The 23604-nt window shown below is 39.3% G+C and overlaps 11 protein-coding genes across 17 annotated transcripts; 6 read left to right on the forward strand and 5 right to left on the reverse strand.

Annotated features, from left to right (window-relative positions):
- Nucleotides 1-21: 21 nt before the first annotated feature.
- Nucleotides 22-544, reverse strand: LOC115623437 (DPH3 homolog). The gene is made up of 3 exons (XM_030517783.1): nucleotides 350-544; nucleotides 202-276; nucleotides 22-144 (listed from the first exon to the last, which is right to left on the reverse strand). The coding sequence occupies exons 1-3, from the start codon at nucleotides 455-457 to the stop codon at nucleotides 67-69; spliced, it is 261 nt and encodes an 86-aa protein (XP_030373643.1). The 5' UTR covers nucleotides 458-544; the 3' UTR covers nucleotides 22-66.
- An 80-nt stretch (nucleotides 545-624) lies between these two features.
- On the forward strand, nucleotides 625-1647 carry LOC115624109 (dnaJ homolog subfamily C member 17-like). The gene has a single exon (XM_030518702.1). The coding sequence runs from the start codon at nucleotides 655-657 to the stop codon at nucleotides 1549-1551; it is 897 nt and encodes a 298-aa protein (XP_030374562.1). The 5' UTR covers nucleotides 625-654; the 3' UTR covers nucleotides 1552-1647.
- Nucleotides 1648-1742: 95 nt separating this feature from the next.
- Nucleotides 1743-4267, forward strand: LOC115624054 (GRIP and coiled-coil domain-containing protein 1). The gene is made up of 3 exons (XM_030518635.1): nucleotides 1743-1883; nucleotides 1937-3725; nucleotides 4002-4267. The coding sequence occupies exons 1-3, from the start codon at nucleotides 1802-1804 to the stop codon at nucleotides 4180-4182; spliced, it is 2052 nt and encodes a 683-aa protein (XP_030374495.1). The 5' UTR covers nucleotides 1743-1801; the 3' UTR covers nucleotides 4183-4267.
- On the reverse strand, nucleotides 4194-6119 carry LOC115624055 (protein arginine methyltransferase NDUFAF7 homolog, mitochondrial). Its single transcript, XM_030518636.1, has 3 exons — nucleotides 5779-6119; nucleotides 4899-5720; nucleotides 4194-4458 (listed from the first exon to the last, which is right to left on the reverse strand). The coding sequence occupies exons 1-3, from the start codon at nucleotides 6088-6090 to the stop codon at nucleotides 4294-4296; spliced, it is 1299 nt and encodes a 432-aa protein (XP_030374496.1). The 5' UTR covers nucleotides 6091-6119; the 3' UTR covers nucleotides 4194-4293.
- A 132-nt stretch (nucleotides 6120-6251) lies between these two features.
- On the reverse strand, nucleotides 6252-7248 carry LOC115624000 (allergen Tab y 5.0101). The gene is made up of 2 exons (XM_030518572.1): nucleotides 7095-7248; nucleotides 6252-7035 (listed from the first exon to the last, which is right to left on the reverse strand). The coding sequence occupies exons 1-2, from the start codon at nucleotides 7218-7220 to the stop codon at nucleotides 6361-6363; spliced, it is 801 nt and encodes a 266-aa protein (XP_030374432.1). The 5' UTR covers nucleotides 7221-7248; the 3' UTR covers nucleotides 6252-6360.
- Nucleotides 7249-7556: 308 nt separating this feature from the next.
- Nucleotides 7557-8566, forward strand: LOC115623567 (allergen Tab y 5.0101-like). The gene is made up of 2 exons (XM_030517964.1): nucleotides 7557-7688; nucleotides 7747-8566. The coding sequence occupies exons 1-2, from the start codon at nucleotides 7563-7565 to the stop codon at nucleotides 8419-8421; spliced, it is 801 nt and encodes a 266-aa protein (XP_030373824.1). The 5' UTR covers nucleotides 7557-7562; the 3' UTR covers nucleotides 8422-8566.
- Nucleotides 8537-10147, reverse strand: LOC115623566 (transcription factor Ouib). Its single transcript, XM_030517963.1, has 4 exons — nucleotides 9479-10147; nucleotides 8966-9379; nucleotides 8758-8874; nucleotides 8537-8699 (listed from the first exon to the last, which is right to left on the reverse strand). The coding sequence occupies exons 1-4, from the start codon at nucleotides 10126-10128 to the stop codon at nucleotides 8588-8590; spliced, it is 1293 nt and encodes a 430-aa protein (XP_030373823.1). The 5' UTR covers nucleotides 10129-10147; the 3' UTR covers nucleotides 8537-8587.
- A 208-nt stretch (nucleotides 10148-10355) lies between these two features.
- On the reverse strand, nucleotides 10356-23462 carry LOC115624211 (zinc finger protein 93-like). Of its 4 annotated transcripts, none has more exons than XM_030518821.1 (5): nucleotides 23187-23225; nucleotides 11416-11583; nucleotides 10822-11363; nucleotides 10649-10759; nucleotides 10357-10593 (listed from the first exon to the last, which is right to left on the reverse strand). In XM_030518821.1, exons 1-5 carry the CDS (start codon nucleotides 23208-23210, stop codon nucleotides 10494-10496), a joined length of 945 nt encoding a protein of 314 aa, XP_030374681.1. In that variant the 5' UTR covers nucleotides 23211-23225; the 3' UTR covers nucleotides 10357-10493. The 4 variants fall into 4 exon arrangements, with proteins under 4 accessions (XP_030374683.1, XP_030374681.1, XP_030374682.1 ...); XM_030518822.1 differs by lacking the exon at nucleotides 23187-23225 and adding an exon at nucleotides 23428-23462 and having other exon boundaries at nucleotides 10358-10593; XM_030518823.1 differs by lacking the exon at nucleotides 23187-23225 and having other exon boundaries at nucleotides 10356-10593; nucleotides 10822-11359; nucleotides 11416-11448.
- Nucleotides 10357-14285, forward strand: LOC115624204 (zinc finger protein 235-like). 3 transcript variants are annotated; one of them, XM_030518810.1, is made up of 6 exons: nucleotides 10357-10405; nucleotides 12248-13218; nucleotides 13273-13383; nucleotides 13451-13581; nucleotides 13650-14013; nucleotides 14070-14285. In XM_030518810.1, exons 2-6 carry the CDS (start codon nucleotides 12266-12268, stop codon nucleotides 14182-14184), a joined length of 1674 nt encoding a protein of 557 aa, XP_030374670.1. In that variant the 5' UTR covers nucleotides 10357-10405; nucleotides 12248-12265; the 3' UTR covers nucleotides 14185-14285. The 3 variants fall into 3 exon arrangements, with proteins under 3 accessions (XP_030374670.1, XP_030374671.1, XP_030374669.1); XM_030518809.1 differs by lacking the exon at nucleotides 10357-10405 and adding an exon at nucleotides 12010-12189; XM_030518811.1 differs by lacking the exons at nucleotides 10357-10405; nucleotides 14070-14285 and adding an exon at nucleotides 12009-12189 and having other exon boundaries at nucleotides 13515-13581; nucleotides 13650-13792.
- LOC115624202 (zinc finger protein 493-like) lies at nucleotides 14844-19054 on the forward strand. The gene is made up of 10 exons (XM_030518806.1): nucleotides 14844-15030; nucleotides 15099-15796; nucleotides 15864-16547; nucleotides 16614-16724; nucleotides 16789-17067; nucleotides 17125-17433; nucleotides 17496-18212; nucleotides 18277-18387; nucleotides 18460-18798; nucleotides 18857-19054. The coding sequence occupies exons 1-10, from the start codon at nucleotides 14905-14907 to the stop codon at nucleotides 18960-18962; spliced, it is 3480 nt and encodes a 1159-aa protein (XP_030374666.1). The 5' UTR covers nucleotides 14844-14904; the 3' UTR covers nucleotides 18963-19054.
- On the forward strand, nucleotides 19445-23482 carry LOC115624203 (zinc finger protein 709-like). Of its 2 annotated transcripts, XM_030518807.1 has the most exons (13): nucleotides 19445-19590; nucleotides 19648-20003; nucleotides 20066-20167; nucleotides 20219-20608; nucleotides 20673-20783; nucleotides 20854-21237; nucleotides 21302-21412; nucleotides 21483-21842; nucleotides 21897-22007; nucleotides 22086-22547; nucleotides 22622-22732; nucleotides 22803-23141; nucleotides 23204-23482. In XM_030518807.1, exons 1-13 carry the CDS (start codon nucleotides 19465-19467, stop codon nucleotides 23313-23315), a joined length of 3075 nt encoding a protein of 1024 aa, XP_030374667.1. In that variant the 5' UTR covers nucleotides 19445-19464; the 3' UTR covers nucleotides 23316-23482. The 2 variants fall into 2 exon arrangements, with proteins under 2 accessions (XP_030374667.1, XP_030374668.1); XM_030518808.1 differs by lacking the exons at nucleotides 22086-22547; nucleotides 22622-22732; nucleotides 22803-23141; nucleotides 23204-23482 and having other exon boundaries at nucleotides 21483-21585; nucleotides 21647-21842; nucleotides 21897-22005.
- The last annotated feature ends 122 nt before the right edge of the window (nucleotides 23483-23604 follow it).

Genomic DNA, 23604 nt, shown 5'->3' on the forward strand with positions numbered 1-23604 from the left:
AAAAAAACCTATATAAAAATACACATATATAAATAAAACCTATTTAATTAAACTACATGCAAGTTTTTAGTTTTTTTCCAATATAAGATTGCTCATTTTTTCATTTAGCGCCGCTGACTCATCCTCCTCCGCTTTGAACATGTCCTGCACATGAATAAATAGGTAATATAAAAATAATACCGCATGTTACGAAACTCATACCGGATCATAAATAACTTTAATTATAAGCGAACAGCTAGGACATGTGGCCACCTCCTCACCCTCCATTAGCTCCTCCTATATAAATTGTTAGCCTTGGTTAAAAATATTGCGTATACGTCGCGAGCTTTACTATACTTTTTGTATGTACCTTTGATATTTGAAATCGATCGCCGCATGGGCAGGGATAGTAATACATTTCCTCCTCCTCATCATACTCGAAATCCTCGATTTCGACTTCGTCATGGTAGATGCTCATTTTTTATGGCGCTCTGTGCATACTGTTTGTGTCTTTAAGCTTAAACAACAATTAGAACTGAAAGGGCTTAGCACGTTGCGGCTGCTCGGATATAGTGCTGCCAACTCGCTTGCCAATAACAGCTGTGCCATGGCATCGTTATAAACAAAGTAGAAACGCTATACAAAGTGTTCCCGGCTTATTTTTATTTAGCCAACATGGACAATAAAAAAATCAGCGATATTAACCTGTATGATTTGCTCGGTGTGTCTATAGAAGCCGAGCAAACGGAAATACGTAAAGCGTATCGAAAGCGAGCACTTGAATGCCATCCAGATAAGAATCCAGACAATCCGAAGGCGGCCGAACGATTTCATGAACTCTCAAAAGCTTTGGAAATTCTCACCGATGCAACGGCGCGTACTGCATACGACAAGGTTGTGAAGGCTAAAAAAGCTGCAGAGTTGCGCACCAAACAATTGGATAGCAAACGGCAAAAACTAAAAGATGAGCTGGAACAGCGTGAGCGTGCCGCATTGCACAAGTTACAAGCTTCAACACCATACAGTACAGTACGCAAGAGTGACGAGGAGTTGCTACAGGACCAAATCGAACGCCTTCGACGAGAGGGCTCCAAGCTGCTTGAGGAAGAGCAAAGGACGATGCGTGAGCAGCTGCAACGCAGTTTCGCGGATCGACAGCCGAAAACAGCCACGTTCGACTCTGCCCAACATCGCATAAAGATCCGATGGAAAGCGGACAAAAAAGATGAGAGCAATGGCGGCTATACACGAGATATACTAACGCAGTACCTGAAAAAATACGGGGAAATAGTGGCGCTCGTCATAAATGGCAAGAAACCGGGCCGTGCGATGGTAGAACTTAAGACTCGTGAAGCCTGCGACATGGTACTTGCCTATGAGCATGGCAGTCCCACAAATCCCTTGGAGTTCGAATGGGTTACGGCGCCAAAGCAAGAGCAGCAAGCGACAATCGGTACAACGAATGTATCAACCCGAGACTATGAGGATTTGGTTATGCGTAAGCTTCGGCAGGCAGAGGAACGCAAACGCCTAATAGAACAAATGATGAAGGACGAAAATGACGACGAATAGGCAGGATAACTATAATATAAGCTAATGTTTTATAGCCTATTTAAATAGATGTGTAAATTTAAAAATAAAATTAATGTAATTACAATCGCAGCTCATCCAACTATAAGCCATCACTATTCAAATAAAGCAAATACAAATACAGGTTGGCAGCTCTTTAAAAAAATCGAACAGCTGTTCCTGAAAATTGTTTAACAGTTTTAGCAAAAATGCCACGAAAAACAAGCAGTGTTGGCGATTTAAATAATTGAATATGGACAAGAAACAACGTGAGCTGGAGGCGTTAGTGACATCGCAAAAGGAGCAACTGACACGCTATGAAAAGCGACTAAAAGGTAACTGTGCGACCTATATTTTGAGGCTTTATTTACCACCAATTTTATTATAGATGTTGTAACTGCCTACAAGGGTCTGCTGAAGGAAAAGGAGGCATTGGAAACCAGTTTAGCCGCGCTCAGCAACAACAAAGACATCGATCATGCAGAAGCAGCAATTGCGAATAATTCAAATAAGGATACCGTGGACACAGCAGTTGATGATGGCGCCTCAGCGACAGATCCTACAACCTCCAATGATGACAAAGGGCAATTGCAAACACAGATAATAACGCTGATGAACTCCTTGGCCACGCTTTCGGCCGAAAAGTCGCGTATGGAGGCATCCTTTCAAGCAGACAAAAAGCAGTTGCGAAGCCAAATTGCGCAAAAGGAAAAAACCATACAGGAACTGAATGCCAAGGCCAAGGAGCAAGCACTGCGTAGCAAGGCCGATGTGGATGAGGTGAAAGCCAAGTGGATCATCGAGCGGCAGGAACGTGAAAAAGAGACCAACAATCAAATGCTCATGATACGTGAACTGCAAAAACTCTACGCCGATGAGCGACACTTTAAAGAAAACATTGAGATGCAGCTGAATAATTTCAAAACGCAGTTTGCAAGCAACGAGGCAGAAAACAGCCGCTTGCGTGAGCTGCAGGCGCAACTCAAGGAAGCTCGTGCACAATTAAAGCAATTTCAGGTCCAAGCCGATCAGACCTCAACCTCATCCTCATCGGACAGTGCAGCACTATTGCAACAAGTCCGCCAGGAAATGCAACAGCTAAAGGAGCAACATGCTGTAGCTATCAACCAGGAGCAACGACGGCTATTACGTGCTGAGGAGCAGACTCGTAAGCAAGTTGCCCTTCATGAGGACCGCGTGGCCAATTTGGAAGCACGTCTTGCTGAGCTCAGCAGCACAGTGGGTAATTACGATCGTCTGCGACAGCAGGATCAGGATAGCATACATGCACTCAAACAGCAGCTTCAAGACCTGAACTTAACGACAACTAATGCTACACCAGAGGCCAAGCCCTTTAATGATCACGACGTTGGGGCCTTGGTTGAAGAAATTGTACGTCTAAAGAAGCTGCTTACTAGCGAGAATGCACGTGCGACCAATCCCTTGGATTTGACCAAAGTTCTAGCTATTGGCAATGGCAGCGTTGAGAATCATGTGCAATGTGAGCAGCAGCTGCAGGGTGTGCAGCAGGCACTGGAGGCCTCCGAAATGGAACGTACTGTACTCATTGAAAAAATCAATCTGCAAAAGACACAAATACAAACGCTGCAGGACAAAGTGCAAGTACTGAATCGTAATATTGACGAAGCTGAGCTTGAGCTTAAGCAACAAGGGGATAAGTTGCGACAGGCCCTCAATTACGAACGGGTAAAGTGGCAGGAAAATCAAGCGGAATTAGAAAATGAAACTCGTTGCAAGTTGAACGAGCTGGAACAGCAGCTCCAAAAGCAACGTCAGCGCTCGCTCCAACTGCTCGACGAGAAGGAACAGGAGATCAAGGCACTGCAAACATCTTTCGAGATATTTCACAGTTCTGCCGTTACAATTAATCCGAGCGTCCCCAGTGCCGAGACCTATGCAAACTCATCGGATGCCGAAAGCATTGCAGGTGAACGCGAACGCGATCGTAAGGTGCGGTCAAAGAAATTGTCTCTAGGTGACAATTGCCACATGCTTCACTATGCCAATGAGCTGGCTCGAAAGGAAATCGAAATCACAGCACTCCGTAAGTCCAAATATGCCGCCGAATCGTCGCTTCGCAAAGCCATACAGGAGAAGGTGACGGCGCAGCAAGAGATGCACGAGCAAATCGAATGTCTCGAGGAGCAGGTAGACAGGTGCGTAGCCCTATTAACCTCTTACTCACAGATGTGTTTACTATTTTTAAACTTGTTACTCTCAAAGTCTATAAAAGCAGTCACTATTGGCGTTTACCATTAGTGCTTTTTTAAGAATACTTTCACAAGTAGAGCCTGTCCAATATACAAATTATTTAATTACTCCTAATGTGATGCTCTTTATTAATGCACTTGTCCTATTACAACTATATAATTTAATTCTATCAATTGGATTCCTCTATATCACAGTATATTAATTGTTTGTTATTCTTATAGACTGGAGCGGTGTAAGACACGTGAGGGCGCCAATTTGGAATATTTAAAGAACGTTATCATTAGCTTCATTGTTGCCAAGGATGCGGAGGGCAAACGACACATGTTAAACGCTATTGGCGCCGTTTTGCAGCTAACCAATGCAGAGTTACAAATCATTAATGGGACATTCCAAAAGAAATAAAACCACACACACAGTGTTTACAAAAATTAGCATTATTAGCTTTTTAATTATTAACGAATAAATACGAGAAAAATTGTTTTAACAATATGGACAAAACAGTTTTCAGTAAACCTAAGTAAAGCCGGCTACCGGAAACTTTTTCAGATGCTCCGCCAATACACCCGGAAACATTGCAAAAAACTTAAAGCGACTGCCCATTTGCTTAGGATCTGTCAGCATCTCGTAACCAGAGCGAATAATGTCTTGATTTTCTGGCAGTGCATGTGCCAACAATTGCTGCAAAAACGAAATTTGTGAATCGATTAAAGCCTTTTTATCAAATTTAAGTAACACACAGCACATTTGTGAATCTTATTTAATCACTAGTCCTTCAACCTAATATAAACCGAACTCTGCTGGACAATCCTTGATCACTGTCTTCTTTTCTTCAGTAGTCTTTGTTCAAATTTGAGTTTATCAATGTATCCAGTATCTTAATTCAACTTTATTGTTTTACTTGCGTATTTTCGGATCACTTTTGTTTGTTAAGCCCTATTTATTTTTGTTAACCTGCAGATGTAGTATGTATAAATGACCGATCGAAATACCTAAATTACAGAGTATTTTCGGGAATGTAATGCAAGCTATCCAAAGGATATTTTCTCACCTTTTTAAAATACTGAATAAACGGCAAGCGGAAATTGGGTAGAAGAGATTTAATTTAATTTGGAGCTTACCTCTAGTCGCGGCTTGCCCTGCATATGTTCCAAAAATTGGCCCTGCTCTACTGGCCCACAGGAATAAATATGGCCATGAGTTTCTGCCACATGCTTGATATGCTTAAAGTCCACATCAGCCGTCAAATCCGCAGTGCCCGGCGCCAACAACGGCTCGTGCAGCGCATGTTGCTTGAAAGCACGAAATGTGTCAGTTTTTTCACCAAAATGCCCGTAATCCATGATCAGAGCTAGACCACCGTCACGTTCAATTCGCTCCGCCAATAAACCTACATGACGTTCTGTATCCAGTGAATATTCCAGGCACGTACGCGTTTCTTGGGGTAGCGGTTGAAAAACACGTGACATAGGTGTCTGGGATTTGGATAAAACAAAGCGGAAGTCGACCTTCTCATTTTCATGTTCCGCCACATCAATTAGCACTTCTTGCCACTGATCATTGACAAGTTGCAGCTTGTGGACGGGCAACGCATCGAAGAACTCATGAGCCAAGACCAGTGAGAAGCCCCGTGGCACATCCTCCAGATGTCGATACCAATATGCCTTAGTACCTGTGGCCGTGGTGCCTGTCTGGTAGTACGGCTGCTTTGCTGCATCTGGTACCTCATCATGGGTATAGCAGAATCGTTGCGCTTGTGCCTTGCTGAGAAACGGACTGATCTCAACCAAATGCATGCTAAACTCAGTACCCAATTTGAATTTGGCTAGCACCTTAAGCACATCGCGTGCCAATGTTCCACGCCCCGGGCCCAGCTCCACAATCTGAAAAGGCGTGGGGCTGCCCATTTTGCGCCATTCATTTAGCAACCAGACACCCACAAGCTAACGAAAGTAAAAGTTGTTATCTTTGCATAAATATTTTAAAAGTTAGTGCCCTTACCTCCCCGAATATTTGTGATATCTCTGGCGATGTTATAAAGTCACCCTCGAGACCAAAAACATCGCGATTCATGTAATAGCCGGCATGTGGATTTGTCAGCACTTCTCGCATGTAGTCCGCAACAGTTATGGGACCCGTCGCCAAAATTTTAGCTTTAAGCTGTTTGGTCAAACAACCAACACCTTTTTGATTTTGGTCCTCTTCAATGTTAGGCGCGGTCAACTTTCGGCCTGTGCCGCTAAGATTTGGGCGACGGACGGCTTTGTAGCTCAAGTAACGTCTCGCCCCAAACCGCAATCCCATACATAACATTTTTTCCAAAATGTATGCTCAGAGCCGGTCAAAACAGTTGCAGCTGTTTTTAAGTGCAACCAAGTCACTCCGAAATAAGTATTCAAATGGCAGCACTTGCAAACGATGTAACGATAATAATACTGGTATTTTCACAGCTCCACTATTTTTAAAAATCATAATTTTTAATGCGTTGAATTAATGAGCTAGTTTTATTGCTTTTTATTTAGTCCTCCATTCAAGACATATAAAATCCTTTCAAATCCTTTCGCAGTCGTCTCGTTGCTTCATTTAGTAAATCTTTACGTCATTAATTACTTTCTCGTTGTCGTAGATCTCCTTGGCGTAGCACAAGTTGGGGTAGTCGAAGGCGGCGCCATAGCGATTCTTGCAACCGCTGGTTGCCTTCTCGCCGGGAGTGTACACAGGCTGACCGATAATGTTGGATGTGGCAAAGTTGCAAGTCAACACGAAGTGGTTATAGAAGTCGCGGGAGAATCGAACAGCGGCGCAGCCCACATGGGTGTTCTTCTCGGCCACGGCAATGGTGAATTTGGCGACGTTCTTGTTAGGCAGTTCTTCGGGGAAGTTGGACAAGATTTCAGGAGAGGCGTTGGACCGTTCGGCGAACCAGTTTTCAATTTGTTCCTTAAGGATCTCGGCATCGGTGTATTCGGATTCGGCGCCACTGTAGCTGAAGATAGCATTATTCTGTCCCGCGTACGCGAAGCGCTCGGTGCTGCGGCACTTGTCAGGTATGGAGAGGCAGGTCTTCACATTGTAGAGAGCCAAATGAGCGAGTTCCTCGCACCAAGTCATCTTAGCCATGCGAACGGCTTTGGGTAAGCCTTCGATGCTGCCTCCGGCTACGTTATTGCGAAGTTCGTTGAACAGAGTCAAGATCAATTTATGATGGGGTTCAATCTTCACCTCACGCACATCCTTGGGGCACTCAGGGCTATATTCCTATGGGGGAAATGGAACAATTAACTACCAAATTACTTGGATTGGTAACGGCTGCTTACGCCTTTGTTGTTGCAGCCAATGTGTTTGTCCAGGCAGGTTGGCAGGGAGCAGTAATCTACTGCGGCAGCTAGTCCAAGGACTGAAGCTAGGAGTACCAAGAGTTTTACAATTTTCAGGCCAGTCATCGTCAACAGTATTCGAAGTCGGTCGACGGGTTCTTCCAACTGAAGTTTAAAAGACAAAACGTTCTTTATTTATAGGGAACACTTCGCCACAACATACTACATATGTATGTGTATAGTCATAGCTTTTTATATATACATACATACATATGTATTTACAAATGTTTGACACATGTATAATAGCTATTTTCACAACTGTTTTCCAAAGAAGGCCTGTTTTCAAGTAATTTCCTTTGAATTCAATTATAATGGTCTGTCAAAATAGTTTGAAGTTGGGAAGAAAATGCAAACGGGAGGCCTATAAATTGCCAAGAACACGGCTCAGTAGCATCACAAAGCAAGAGCATGGCGTTCTTCAAAGTGACGGCTCTCCTGGCAGCAGCAGTGGCTTTAATTGGACTCGCTACTGCGGTGGACTATTGTGCCTTGCCCACCTGCCTGGACAAACACATTGCATGCAACAATAAAGGGGTAAACAGCCAAGGAACTAGATGATGAATAAGCCAATAATATTTTCCTTTCATTGCAGAACTATAGTACCGATTGTCCTAAAGATGTGCGAGAGATAAAAATGGATCCCCAGCATAAGCTTATCCTGACTCTTTTCAACGAATTACGCAACAATGTGGCCGGCGGCAACGTTGAAGGCTTACCTAAAGCCGTTCGCATGGCCAAAATGTCCTGGTGTGAGGAACTCTCCCACTTGGCTCTCTACAATGTGAAGACCTGCCTCTCCATACCTGACAAGTGCCGCAGCACCGAGCGCTTCGCGTACGCGGGACAGAATAATGCTATCTTCAGCTACAGTGGCGCGGAATCCGAATACACCGATGCCGAGATCATTAAGGAACAAATTGAAAACTGGTTCGCCGAACGGTCCAACGCCTCGCCTGAAATCTTGTCCAACTTCCCAGAGGAACTGCCCAATAAAAAGGTAGCCAAATTCACCATTGCCGTGGCCGAGAAGAACACCCATGTGGGCTGCGCCGCTGTTCGATTCTCTCGCGACTTCTATAACCACTTCGTGTTGACTTGCAACTTTGCCACAACTAACATTATCGGCCAACCCGTGTACACTCCCGGCGAGAAGGCAACCAGTGGCTGCAAGAATCGCTATGGCGCCGCCTTCGACTACCCCAACTTGTGCTACGCCAAGGAGATCTACGACAATGAGAAGATAGTTGCCGATATTAAGGTTTACTGAAACTGAAGAATGCCCACAAAATCTGACCCATTCAAACTGATTAAAAGAACATATCATGCATACTTTTCACCCGCTAGCATATAAATACGATGAAAAGGAAAAGCAATTCACCAAATAAAATGCCTAAGGAAACATTTATTTCAAATTACGAGTATTATTTTTAGTTCTATTTGATTTCGTTCTCTTTGACTTCGCTCTCTTGCTTTTTGTGCCTTTTGGTCAAAAGATGTGTGTTGAGATGTTTTTTTAATTTAAAATGTTGATCACAAATATCGCAGCTAAAATAAAAATGTGTACATTTAAAAACAGTTGATTTAAATTTAAGAAGGGTGTTACCTATAATTGCGGTTCATCGTATGTATTCTTTGATGGTATTTGCAGTCAAATTTGGTAACAAAGCGCTGAGTACAATAATCGCATTTGTATGGGCGCAGTCCCGTCCCCATATGAACTCTGAAAAAGAGCAAATATTAAAATGAATTATTTTTTCTCATGAAGCTGATTCTGTAAAAGAAAATAAAATAAAAGGTTTTGCAAAATTCACCTTTCGTGGGCGCTGCGAGTGCTGCAATTCCGAAATAGCTTGCCACATGAATACCGACATGAATACGGATACACATCGTCGTGGATACGCTGATGACATCTCAAGGCCGCCGCCGTCCTACAGGAATAGGGACATTGCTGGCATTTATGTGACTTATCGCCTGTGTGACGTTTTAAATGAACCGACAGATTATAAGACGTTGCTAACTCCGCCCCACACACATGACAGATGTGCCTCTCCTGGGTTTGCTTGTCTTTGTGAAATCTGCGGCAGTGATAGGTAAGCATGTCCTGAATATAAAATTTCTCGTCACAATATGTGCATTGGTATTTAAAAGGCGCACCAATGCTCTTCAAGTGTGCATTCAATGGACCCGTGAACTTGAAATTTTTTCCGCAATGATCACAAATATATCTAAAATAAAAGTTATAAATATTTTATTCTCGAAAGAAGGCGGAAGTATAAAAAAAAAACAAGATATTCAACCAATTTGAGCCTATTTAAGAAACTTACTTCTGTTGCACGTCGTGGAGCTCACGGTTGTGGGATTTCAACTTGAAATTACTTCCAAATGTTAGACCACACTCTTCGCACTCGTAGTTGTAAATCCGGTGAGCCTTTGCAAGATGGCCATTTACTTTCTCCTTGGTGGGAAAATTTTGCCCACACTCGTTACACATATATTGCCAAGCTACAATTTCGTCGTTTCCTACCGCTGATTGCTCGTCATCGTCATCGGTTTCGGATAATGAATCTCTATTTATAGGCTCCTCTTCGACATCTTCGACAAAGGCTTCTTCGTCACTCCGCAAGAAGTCCTCACTAGAACACTGTGATTGAGCATCAGCATCGCCATCGTCTTCACTATAAATTAACTTTTCTTCTTTTTTGATGTTTACTTGATATTTGACTTTGTTATTCACGTGTGGGTTCTGATCAAAATAGTCCTGCGTCTCTAAGCAAACCCTTCGGAAATCTGTAGCAGTCTGTAAATCTTGCCTGCAGCTCACGCATATGTATTTAGGCAAGTATTTATCGTACGTCAGCGTCAACCTTGTTAGCAATTCTATTTCAATTAGAAGTTTTGCGTTAGCTGGCTCGAATAGATTCAGAGCTGCCTCGACTTCCAGATTTTGACGGCATAATCTGCACAAACTGGACATATTTCGTAAACAACTTTGCAATTTCAGCGAACATTGTACTAGGGATGGACAAACGTCGATACATCGATTCACAGCTTTTTTCGCGATGTATCGCGAAAGCATCGCTAATATTTAAACGACATTAATTTTGTATTCCCAAATATAAATTATATTAATCATTTATTTGTATGCCCCGCAATAAAATAATTTTTGTTAATGCATTTACTATCCAATTTACACCAATATATTTGTTGATGGTAAAAAAAGATGCAATTGACATTTACATACATACAAGTAAGTAGGTATGTATTTTATGTATAGAATTAAAAGGGTGTATTGGTAACTGAAGCCCCTGTATTTAAAACCCACTAAAAGACGTCAGACTTTTAATCAATGGCATTTTGAGATTTCTTTTTGTGCTGTTTTGAACGCTGATGCATTTCCAAATGCGCCGATCGCAGAAACCACTGATCACACGTTTGACAGCTGAAGAAAAATTAGTTATAGTTAGTTATGTAGCTGGGTATTTACTACAACTTACTGGTATTGGCGTTTATCGGTGTGAACTAGCTCATGACTTCGTCTCGTCGAAGTCGATGTAAAACGTTTCTCGCAATAGCTGCAGGCAAATGGACGTTCGTTGGTGTGGATTCTATAATGATAGTTTCATAAATAAACACGAAACTGCACAACCAAAATAATACAGTCACCCACCGTTCGTGAACTGCTCTGCTGCTGCACCCACGGAACGTTTTATCACAATACTTGCAGGAATAGGGACGTGCATCCGTGTGCAGTATCCTGTGTCGTAGCATCTCATTCTGAGTATAATACTTCGCCTGGCAAATATCGCATTCCACTTCTTTTTTGCCAGTGTGTCGCAGGAGATGCAATTTTAGGTATGTCGAGCATTTGAATTCACCTCCGCATTGTTCGCAAATCCAAGTTTTTTTTAAATGTTTCGGATATTTTTTCCTAGCATTTTTCTTCTTAACTTTCACCTGTGATGACTGGGGCTCTGGGGTCTCCTCTTCGTACTGTAAATTATCATCGACATCGACAAACTCCTTGAAGTCTACTGATTCCGTTTCTTCAAAAGGCAAAATTTTATCCACTGAGTTTTTTATTAGATTCTGCTTGGCTTCCTGTAGTTTCGTATGCGTGTTGACGCATCTTTCGCTCCATTCCGTGATTTTATCCAGCACGGCCTTACAGCTCTCGCATATAAGCTCGGGAAGATTGTTGTCATATTCTATCTATTGGATACAAATTAAGTAAATTGCGTTGCATTCGCATTTTGTTTCTTACCCATATATCTGTAATATTCTCGATCAATGAGATAAATGACTGATTAGACTCCTCAAAGAGTTGGGTTGCCAAATTTATGTCATTCTCGTCTATTTTAACTCCACAAGTCCGGCAAAGGGCCCGCAGTTGATAGGCGTACATTTTGAGATTTGTTATGATTTCCTCATTCTTAAACAGATAAAAAAGTAATACATTCATGGTGAATTCTCATTTAGCAAGAAGCAACGACTACAGCTGATTTTGGTATTTTATGAACAGTCTGTCTTAATCTATTCTTAAGGATATTTGTGTATACTGGATGACAGCTTATTATACACTTGTAGCACTAACCATACTACATGGTTGTGTTGTATGGTTAGTGCTTGTAGTTTATATTATTCTGCCTAGGTATCTATTACACAGCGCACCTCCTCAAACCTAACGCCAATGCTTGTATTTCTTGAAAATTACGCGCTCAGATGAAACAGCGCAAATATCGATACAACATTTGGTATTTTTGTGTGCATTTATTTATTGCATGCGCTCCCACCCTAATTTATTCCTCAATGGACAAATATGCGTTCTTTTAAGACAAATTTGTATAAGTAAAAAAAGAAAAGTAACTAAAAGTCGTAGCAAAAAGTAAAATAAGGATCAATCAGTACTAGCAATATGTCCATGTCTATTCGATGTAGAACATGTGGAGAACGAATTTATAATATGAAGGCAGGGCATCTCTTTAAAAGTCAATCGAATCCTGTCCTCAACAAGATTAAAGCTTTGACTGGAATTTTGGTAAGAGGTTCTTTGAGACAGTAACATAACAGTGACATATACCCATAATAATTTACAGATAATTCAAGAGTCCGGAATGCCAGAGCATATTTGCGCTTGTTGCCTTATGGACTTAGATCATGCCATTGCATTCCGAGAACGGTGCATAAAAACACACCTTCTTTTGCTGAAGTGGAAAAAAAGGATCGCTCCGGCTGATGGGCGCCAGACCTTATTGGATTGTTTGGACGAGATCGATCCGTTAAATAGTCCGGATTTGGATACATTCGGAAAGGATGAAGTCTCAGAAACATTGGGACAGGAAGATGGAATATCAGATGATTTGGACGGTATTGAGAACTCGGATGGATTTGTCCAGGGTGAAGTTTTAAGTGATTCTTTGAGTGAAGATGATTCCGATAATTCCGATTTATATAAAGCTATAGAGTCTAGTTTATCAGATAAGCACACGGCTCCACCAATTCCGTCAGATTCGAGCTCCACAAAAAAGTCGATTCAACAGCCATTAAGTAGTAGCATTGCTTCGAAAAATTCAATTGTGCGCGCCCACACAAGAAATGCTATAGTGCTAGCTCGTCCGCAGCCGGGTACTTCCGTATCAACCTCATCCAGAATTGCACGACCTCAGCCCGCACCAGTAACAACAACCATCTCTTCACACCTTTCTCAAAAGACGCGGCCTGTAAATAAATCACGAACATCAAATTCTGGTCACAAACAGAATGGTCAAAAAACAATAAAACCATTAAATATAGCAAAACCGCCGTCCATAAATGATGATACACCACTCAGAAGCTACGTCTGTGACCAATGTGGAAGAACATTTAGTGATGGAAGCAACCTCAAAGTCCATTTACTACGGCACACCGGCGTTAAAAATTTCGAGTGCGAGCAATGCGGGAATAAATATTTTACCCATCACCTATTAAACCTACATATAAGAGTGCGACATAAGGGCGAAATGCCATACGCCTGTAAATTTTGTGACCAACGTTTCTACACAAGCACCAGTCGGTGTCGGCATGAAAGGTAGCGCTAGTCCATTACTTCTTATTTGGAATTTCAAAATTTCTTATATTACAGAATACATCAAAACAAACGGCCCTTCGTATGTAAATACTGCGGTAAAGCATTCTTGACTAAATCTTGTGTGAACAAGCACGAGTTTATACACTCAGGACAGCGACCTTATCGGTATGTTTTGAATATGAAATACATGTGTTATAAGTTTCGTATATCTAACAAATCTTTTATTAAATAGATGTGAAATTTGTGACGTAGGTTTTCCTCGGAATACAAATTTAAGAATACATTTCCGCTCCCAGGCTCATCAAAAAAAGGCTAAAGAAGATGCGGAAGGTCAAGATGATGTACAAATGGACAATCTAGAGGGTATTGCCTTTGATTTTGACAATAAATTTTGTTGGGTATATTGTATTAATATTATATAAATATTATAGGTGAGGCAGGAACAAATAACGAACCTACGAGCGAAAATAACACAGAGGGTGCTGGTCAACCCAATTCAAGTTCAAAAAAGTCGAAATCCAAGCCAAAAGCAGAACCGAAGAAAAGAAACTACCATCGCGTTTGCGACTACTGTGGACATGCTTTTAGGAGCGCGCATAATTATAAAATGCACGTCCTCCGACATACCGGAGAAAAGCCGTTCTCATGCAATTTATGTGAACGAAAATTCTATGCAAATTATTATCTGCAAATGCACATTCGGACGGTGCATGAGGGCATAAGTCCTTACCCTTGTCGGTACGAGAACTGTGGTAAAAAATTCAATGATGCTTCTACAAGACGTTGTCACGAGAGGTACGGCATGCCATACTTGAAATAATTGTCTTAGTCAAAATAATTTTCACTTGCAGAATACATTCACAACAATATCCCTACCGTTGCTTGTACTGTAACAAGGGATTTAACAAATCAAAACAGTGCACAGATCACCAAAGTACACATACTGGAGAAATACCATTAACGTAGGTTGTTCAATCTTACAACCCAGATTGTGTAGGCATTTTTGTTTTAAAACTAACGTGAATTTAATAAATACCAATAAATTGAACATTAAATCACTTCCAAAATATTTGTATTTTCATTTAACGCTAATAATTGCCAAACTATGCGTGCAGTAGATAATTTGGGAAGTTTTTGATACACGCCTTCTACATTGCTGGAAATATTTTAGAACACTTAAAATTCTTGAAAATGTATTTACAATATTTATTGGAGACTATACGATTTTGTGTTCATTGTTGAAATAAAACAAATAGGAAACATAGCAAAGCTCCTCTTGTATGAAAGATATAAAATATATTATATCCAATTAAATATTTGGGATAAGACATAAGCTCACTTCCTTGCTTTGAAAAAAACATAGTGTGAGGATAAAATGAAAACTGAAGAGACCTGAAATTTAATAAATTCAAACAAAAAACTCATCTTTCTAAAACCATACCGTTTGATTTCTTTTTTAAGTTTTTCTACTGATTTAGATTTGCCGCCAAGCTCGGCCCTATTCATCTCTTTAATTTCTGGCAGCATCGAAACATTTTAGTTGGAGGAGTTAGCAGGCCCATTGGCCATTCACTGAAAACGCAGCGACTAATTTGGATGTGGAAAAAACAGGACCGACATAAACAAAAAATCTACCTTAACTGGGAAATGTACTAGCCACCGGTAATAACAGATATTAGCTTTAAAATGGCTTCCAAGCCTACGTGTAGAACGTGCGGTGGATGCAAGTATAAAGGAAAAGCCAAGCCTCTATTTCAAAGTGAAAGATGCAATGAAATTGTAGACCACATAGAAACAATAACTGGTCTCAGGGTAAGTCTTAACGCTTCTGTCATATATATGGATATTTGGGAAGTTACTTTACTAATTCCATATTTCAGCTGAATAATTTGCCTGATTTGCCAGGCCATATATGTATGACCTGCGAATTTGATTTAGATCAAGCAATTTCCTTTAGGAAACGATGCATAAGCACACATGAAAGATTGTCCACTATAGCTGAGGACCCCATAAATACAAATATTGGAGCTGACACTGAAGGACGAAACAATACCAATAAACACGAAGAAAGTTTCAAAATTTTATTTATTCCAGAAAAGGTAGATGTTGATTATCGTTCATATTTTGAAGAGGAGGACGAAAGCAATGCCACCTCTGATTCAAAGGTTGATGAAAGCCTTGAGAAGGAATTAAATGAAGAGGATGCTCTTCAAGAGACATGCATCACGCACCAGGAATTCCCGATAGATAATGCCACATCCAACAGTGATATCTTTGCTGTAAATGATACCGAATTAAAAAAAAATGGGAACGATTGGGAAAATATTTCAACTTCACAGAAGCTGGAGGAGCACTTTATTCTGGACGAACATTTTTTACAAAATAAAAACAAAAAGCAAGTTCATCATGTTTGTAAATTTTGTGGAAAGGATTTTCATCACACCTTTAACTTTAAAACACATCTTCTTAAACATATGCGTAAATATCCTTATAAATGTATGTACTGTGAAAAAAGGTTTTACTCCTCATCGAACCGTGCGGTACACCATAGAGTCCATACAGGAGAGCGACCGTATAAGTAAGTCCCACATTTAGCTAATTGTAAACTATAATTTAAATTTTTAAATTTTATTTTAATGTTTAAGGTGTGAAGTTTGCTACGTCGCATTCAAATTTAATCATCATTTAAAGAGACATAAGGAGTCTTTAGAACATAAAAATAGAATAGATACTTCTGCAAGTAATGCATCATCATTAAATGTCGTGAAAATTGAGTCTATAACCAACCCAGAAGGTGACTGTGAAAGCCCTCATGGAGCAAAGAATCTATCTGTTGATTCGGACAAAGATGAAAAGAACGATAACGCTTCTCTCGATTCGATTGAGGACACCTTTGACAGTGTTATAGTAACAGATTGCAAGGTAGTCCCAAAAAATCAACTATCCAGCATTGAGGACGATGGAAACCGTGCCACCGCCACGGTCGATCCCATTGACGACATCTGTGAAAATTCTACAATAACGAATCCCATATCAAACCAGATCAATCACTTATCCAGCTCTGAGGACGATGAAAACAATTCGATTACTGACACCTGTAAAAGGGCTATAACAAACCGCAAACCAGTTAGTAATACTTGCAATAAATGTGACAAACATTTTTCTAGCTCCAAAAGTCTAAAAATTCACCTCATACGGCATTCCTGCGAAAAGCGGTTCGCCTGTGAATATTGCGAGAATAGGTTTTACAAAAGCCATTTGCTCCAGTTGCACATCCGTACGACTCATGAGGGCGCTGAATCTACTTCATCAAGGGCTCTTTATGAGAGGCAATTATCAGCAGTGATTTTAATAATATTCTGTATGCTTATTTATAATCCAACTATTTCTTTTAGATCACATAGTGGAGAATGTTCTTACAAGTGTCAATATTGCGAAAAGAAATTTATCAATATATCACAGCAAAAGAGACACGAAATTGTGCATACCGTGGAGCGGCCCTACAAGTGAGTTGCATTGGCAATTTATTCAAAATCCCTATTAATTTATATTACTTCATTGGGTTTAAAGGTGCGACTGGTGCGACGTCTCATTTAAATATAACCATCATCTAAAAAGACACCAACAATCATGCAAAAACAAAAGGGCTTTTACTAAAGATAATCATAATTTAGATAAAAGAAAAGAAGAAGTATTGAACAACATCGAAGAAAACTGCGTAACGTCACAAATGCCAGAAAAACTGTATGATGAACTGTTGTACAAATGTTTCCACTGTGAAAGAAGATTTAACACATCATCGAACCGGAATAAGCACCATAGAGTGCATTCAGGGGAACGGCCATTCAAGTGGGTTTATTACTAGAAACTTTTTAGATGAATAATTTTACTTTTTACTTAATTAAGGTGCGATTTGTGTGACGTCTCATTTAAATTGAATCACCACTTGCGGGCACATAAACAATCGTTGGAGCATCAGAAGAAAATCAGCATGAGTGCAGATAACATTGAAGATGAAGAATCATCTCGCAAATATAACGACCATTTCTGCGATCAATGTGGAAAACATTTTAAGGGCCGCTCAAACTATAGACAGCACGTTCTTCGACATTTGCGAACACCGCCATACAAATGTCAGTATTGTGAGAAGAGGTTCCATTCATGTTCCAACCGTGCGGCGCACCATAGAGTGCATACAGGAGAGCGACCATACAAGTAGGTTTGAATTAGGACTAATAGTAAACCTATTATAAATAAATCATTTTTTATTTTTTTAGGTGCGAATTGTGTGACGTAGCGTTCAAATCAAGCCATCATTTAAAAAGCCATCAGCAATCGATGGAGCATAATAATAAAAAAAGGGACATATCGACATATGAGACTAGATTGAGTAATGATAGTCAAAGTTATACGGAAAACCATCAAGAAAGAAGTACAAGTCCTCACATATTGAATGCTGAATGTAAATCACCGGTTTCTATGGACAATGAAGATCAACCCGTTGATATACATGAAGGCTCCATTGATGCGCCGAAGGAAACAACATTGAAAAATAATGCATTAGAAATCCATGAAGAAAGAAGTATAAGTCCACATACAACTGAACAGGATGACACTGATTACAAACCATCCAGTTCAGAGGATGATGAAGATGGGAATACTCCGGTTCTTCAGGCATCGATCAGCAACATCAGCGAAAGTAATAAGAAGAAAACTCCAAAACCAACCAGAAAAAAGAAGAGAAGGATTGTTGATAGTATTTGTGAGCAGTGTGGAAAACACTTCACCGATCCAAATACCTTCAAGATTCATCAGCTCCGACATGCCGGTGACAAACGATTCCCATGCAATTTATGTGAGCGTAGATTTTACAAAAATCACATGCTCCAATTGCACATACGAACGGCTCATGAAGGAGAGAGGCCGTTTGTCTGCAGAATTGAAAACTGCAATAGACAATTTACCAGTTATACTACGAGATCAAATCATGAAAAGTAACTTCTATTTGGAATTTTCGGTAATGTTTGTATCCTTATAATAAAAGTTTATTTATTTCAGAACTCATATTCAGAGACCATCTTACAAATGTCTGCTGTGTGATAAAACATTTATAAAGAAGTCATCCCTCAATGATCACCAAAGAGTACATACAGGAGAACGTCCATTCAAGTAAGTTTGAAGGTCAAATAATATAAAATTTAGTTTTGTTTTATGAGCCATTTTTTATTTTAAATTTTCCAGATGCGATATGTGTGTAAAGACTTTTAGACATCGCGGCTCATATAAAGAGCATAAACTTACGCACGTCCCAGGATTTGTGCCAAAAAAACGAAATTTTAGTCGTGTTTGTGATCATTGTGGGCAAACATTTACTAATCAAGATAATTATAAAATGCATGTACTTCGACTAAGCGGGGAGAAGCCATTTCCATGCAAGTTATGTGATCGAAAATTTTATGCAAATCGCTATCTCCAAATGCACATACGTACGACACACGAGGGGGAGAGTCCTTTTCCGTGCCGCTACGAAAACTGTGGTAAAAAGTTTAATGACACCTCTACGAGACGTTGTCATGAGAGGTATACTCATGTTTTAGTTGTTCGTATATTTAATTAAAAATATTCTTACCCTTTTCAGAATACATTCACAACAATATCCTTACCGCTGTATATACTGTAACAAGGGATTTAACAGAGCTACGCATTGTGCTAAGCACCAAAGTACGCACCGCGAAGAGGCATAAGATTACTTTAAAAAAAAATGAATAGCACTAAGTGAATCAAACGAAACATTAAATAAATGGCAAGGTAGACCCTGCCGAGCTCTATAAGTTTAGCTCTGGTGTATGGATCTGATCTGTACTTTGTAGGAGCAGCTGGTAGTGGCAGTTGGCTAAGAGCATTCGAAATGCTTTGATGCCTTGATTTTCTGTTATATTTAAAGGGACGTCGAAAATTTCTTACACCTAACACATACTTTTCAAACACTGCATTATTCTTATAGCTGATCGATCCTTTAATATACAGCGCACCAAACACACTTAAATTTAAATATAACGCTATATTTTATAAACATTGTGCTTATATTCTGCAGTTATTTGCATTGTGGGACTAAGTTGGCAGCGCCAAATTGTTGCCATTCACAGAGCACTCCGCATCGACTTAAACTTAGAATAACTGAGCACCGTACAAATACAAAATATTTACCTTATCGGGGACATGTAATAATAGATATTATCATTAAAAATGGCTTCCAAGCCTTCATGTAGAACGTGCGGTGGATGCAAATACAAAGGAAAGGCCAAGCCCCTATTTAAAAATGAAGCTGGCAATGAAATTTTGAACTACATAAAAATAATAACTGGTCTCGGGGTATGTGTCAAAGATGTGGATGCATACACAGGGTTTTAATTAAATTACATGTTTCAGTTGGATGATTTGCCTAATATGCCAGGGCATATATGTATGACCTGTGAATATCATTTGGATCAAGCGATTTCCTTTCGGGAACGATGCATACGCACGCATGAAATATTTTCCTCTATAAATATTCAAAGTGGAAAAAATAGCGAAGAAAATTTAACCATTTTATCAATTTTTGATAAAACAGACCTTAATTATCACTCAAACTCTATTGAGGAGGAACATGAAAACAATGGTACGATTTCTCAACCATTGATTGATAAAAGTTGTGTCATAGTATTAGACCAAAAAGATGTTCCTGAGGAAAATTGCGTGACACCGAATAAGCAGTTGGAAGCAAAGTCCTCAAAACATCAAAATAGGTTGCTATTACTCTTCATAAACATAGTCTTATAATGTTCAACAAATTAAGTTCCTCCTGTAGGCCCGTTTATCCATACAAATGTCTGTACTGTGAAAAACAATTTAAGAGTACAATAATCCGTGCGAAGCATCATAGAGCCCATGCAGGAGAGCGCCAATACAAGTATGCATTTATAACTAGTTCATTAAAAATATTATATGTTTAATTTTATAGGTGCAAATTGTGTAACATGTCTTTTGAGCAGGCCCGATATTTAAAAGGACACATAGATTCTGAAGGCCATCAAAATAAAATGGCTGCGGGAAACTCCATATTAATAAATAATCAAAACACTTCTACAAACAACCGTAATAAATTTTGCGCAAACCCACCAATTGAATACAATGATGTCAATAATTCAAATCGGTTTGACAACGCCTTTGAAATATTTTTAAAAACAGATCAAACACAGAACGATGAAACCAATAATCTCGCTGCAGTAGATCCAATCGCCACCGCCTGCGAAATTGTTAAAGCTCCAGTAAAAAACGATCAACAATATAATTTAGATGAAGAACAAAGCAATGAAGCCAGTGCTGATTTCGAAAATGTTATGTGCGAGAGGCAATTATCAATATTCATTTTCATCAAATGTGTCGCGTTTTTATTATTCCCGTCTTACTTTCAGAGCTCAGATGGGGAAGAATCGGTACAAGTGTAAGTATTGCGACAAGAGATTTAGCAAACCATCAAACTGCAGGGCACACGAGAGAGTGCATACAGGAGAGCGACCATTCCAGTGGGTTAAAGTTGCAATTTAATACATTTTTATAGATTTAAACATATATATGTTATAAACATAATTTTAGATGTGAAAATTGCGATGTATCATTTAAATGGAAACAGAGCTTAAAAAGGCATATAAACTCCCTGGGACACCAAAATAATGAAGGCTTTAGAGATGACGAAACAAAATGCAAAAGAAACCATAAAAACACGGAACATAAAGAGGTTTGCATACATGATACTGAAGGAGAAGAGAAGTCTACTAGTCTTCAGAAGTTATTGGAATTCAGCACGGGAAAGGAAGAGAATACTTGTAAAACAGTTTCAAAAGTAGATCAACAATCAGTCGAAAATAACCGATGCTTTGAAGAACATGAAGACATTAACGCCGCTACTCTTGATCCCACTGACAACGTGCATGAAAGCAATTCTGCCATTTCTCTACTGGAAGGGGCTGTTCTGGAAAGGTTACTATTAAAATGTATTTACACTTAACATGCCACGATTCTATTATCCCAATCATAATTTCAGAGCTGAAGAAGGCGGAATTCGGTACAATTGTAAGTACTGTGGGAAGAGATTTACTAAGCCTTCAAATTGCAGAGCGCACGAAAGAGTACATACTGGAGAGCGACCATTCATGTGGGTTAAATGCAACTTAATACATTTTTATATATAATGAATATACCTGAATGTATATTTAAAATTGCAGATGCGAAATTTGCGATGTGTCTTTTAAATGGAAACAAAGTTTACAGAGGCATATAAACTCCCTGGAACATCAAAATAATAAGAGCTTTAGTTCTGAAAATACCGTAAAATGCAACAAAAACTATGAGAATACCGAACATAAAAGGATAATGGAGTTTCGCGCAGATTACACTAAAAGAGAAGACAAATGTACAAGTGAACCAAAGCCACAAGAAGCAGACATGGAGAGCCAGGAATGCAGCTCGAAGGCAGAAGATAACAATGAGTTATTATTGACAGCGTCATTGTCGAAGTTTATTTGTGGAAACGAAGACTGTAATATTGAATTCAAATCGAATTTATCAAGGGTTTTCCACGAGAGGTAACTATGAAATGAATTTTTTATGTCAGTTATTATATACAGCAACGGTTTCAGAACTCATAAGGGAGAGCTTCGGTACAAGTGTAAGTACTGTGACAAGAGATTTGATAAATCATCAAACTGCAGGGAGCACTACAGAGTTCATACTGGAGAGCGACCATTCAAGTGGGTTAAGCCAAAAACAACTTTATAACCTTTTTTCAATTTATACATACATACATATCTATATTTTCTAACTCCAAGATGTGACATTTGCGAAGTGTCGTATAAATGGAGCCAACATTTAAAGAGGCATATAAAGTCCCTGGAACATCTAAATAAAAAGAATGCTACTTTAAATCCGATTGACAACGCCCAATTGTCAAGCTTTACAGAATGTAAAAGTAATGATGAACATAATAGGCCCTCAACCGAAAATGCCTGTACAAATCAAAATCATGATACAAGCCGAATTCGACGCGCAGTTTGGATTTGTGATCAATGTGGCAAGCATTTTAAGGATTCGCAGGGGTTTAAATTCCATATGCTTCGACACACCGGAAACAAACAATTCGCATGCAATTTATGTGACACTAAATTTTACCAAAATCATATGCTCCAGTTACACATACTCACAGTTCATAAGGGCGAAAGACCATTTGTTTGCCGATACGAAAACTGTGATAGGAAGTTTAAAGCAGTGTCTACAAGACTTGTTCATGAAAGGTGAATAGATATTCAGTTGTACTTACTCTAAAAAAAAAATAAACCATAAAAATAACCTTTTTTTTCTTTTCAAGAACGCATACTTGTGATTATCCGTACAAATGTCATTATTGTTTTAAAAAATTTAACAAAAAATCATCTCTAACAGCCCACCAAAGAGTGCATACGGGGGAGCGGCCATACAAGTATGCTTCAATGTTCATCTATTTGAAACCTACATACATATATCTAAATTAATGTATCTGTATTCAAAAGGTGCCATTTGTGTGAGCAAAAATTTAAGCAGAAAAACACACTGAAAGAGCATCAACGTACACATAATCCAGAGGCAGTACCCCCGAGACGACAGTATAGGCGTGATTGTGATCATTGTGGGCAAACTTTTAATAGTGCATATAATTATAAAATCCACATACTACGTATGGCTGGAGACAAGCGATTCCCATGTAATCTATGTGATCGAAAATGCTACACAAATTATATGCTTCAATTACACATAAGAATTGCTCACGCGGGCGAGAGACCTTTTCCTTGTCGATATGAAAACTGCGCTAAGAAATTCAACGACACCTCTACGAGACGTTGTCATGAAAGGTGACTATTACTTTTTATGTTATTCGTCTTTGTAATTTGCCTAACCTGAGCTTTATTTTTAGAACGCATTCACAACTTTATCCTTTTCGTTGTTTGTACTGCAATAAGGGCTTTAACAAGGTAGCGCAGTGCAATGCCCACCAAAGTAGGCATCCAGAACAAGCTAACAATTAGGAAATCTAAAAATAATATAATATTAATGCGAATACGAATTTATGGAAAATTCCAATCAGGACCTCGAGCCGGCTAAGTCCACCATACTAAAGCAACATACGTTCATACATACATGAATTAGTAAAGTCGCAAAAATATAACAATATATGTATGTATATAATATTAAATTTGAACTGCATCATATGGGCACTGTCTATTATTCTTGTCGAGTATTTAATTTTTTCTTGTCTTGATCAAAAGAGAAACAAAATAAAACTGAAGGAAAGCCAGTCAGCTGTTTTTTTGTTTG

This window comes from Scaptodrosophila lebanonensis, unplaced genomic scaffold (assembly GCF_003285725.1).
Source record: "Scaptodrosophila lebanonensis strain 11010-0011.00,11010-0021.00 unplaced genomic scaffold, SlebRS2 tig00000053-arrow-pilon, whole genome shotgun sequence".
Classification (NCBI taxonomy): domain Eukaryota; kingdom Metazoa; phylum Arthropoda; class Insecta; order Diptera; family Drosophilidae; genus Scaptodrosophila; species Scaptodrosophila lebanonensis.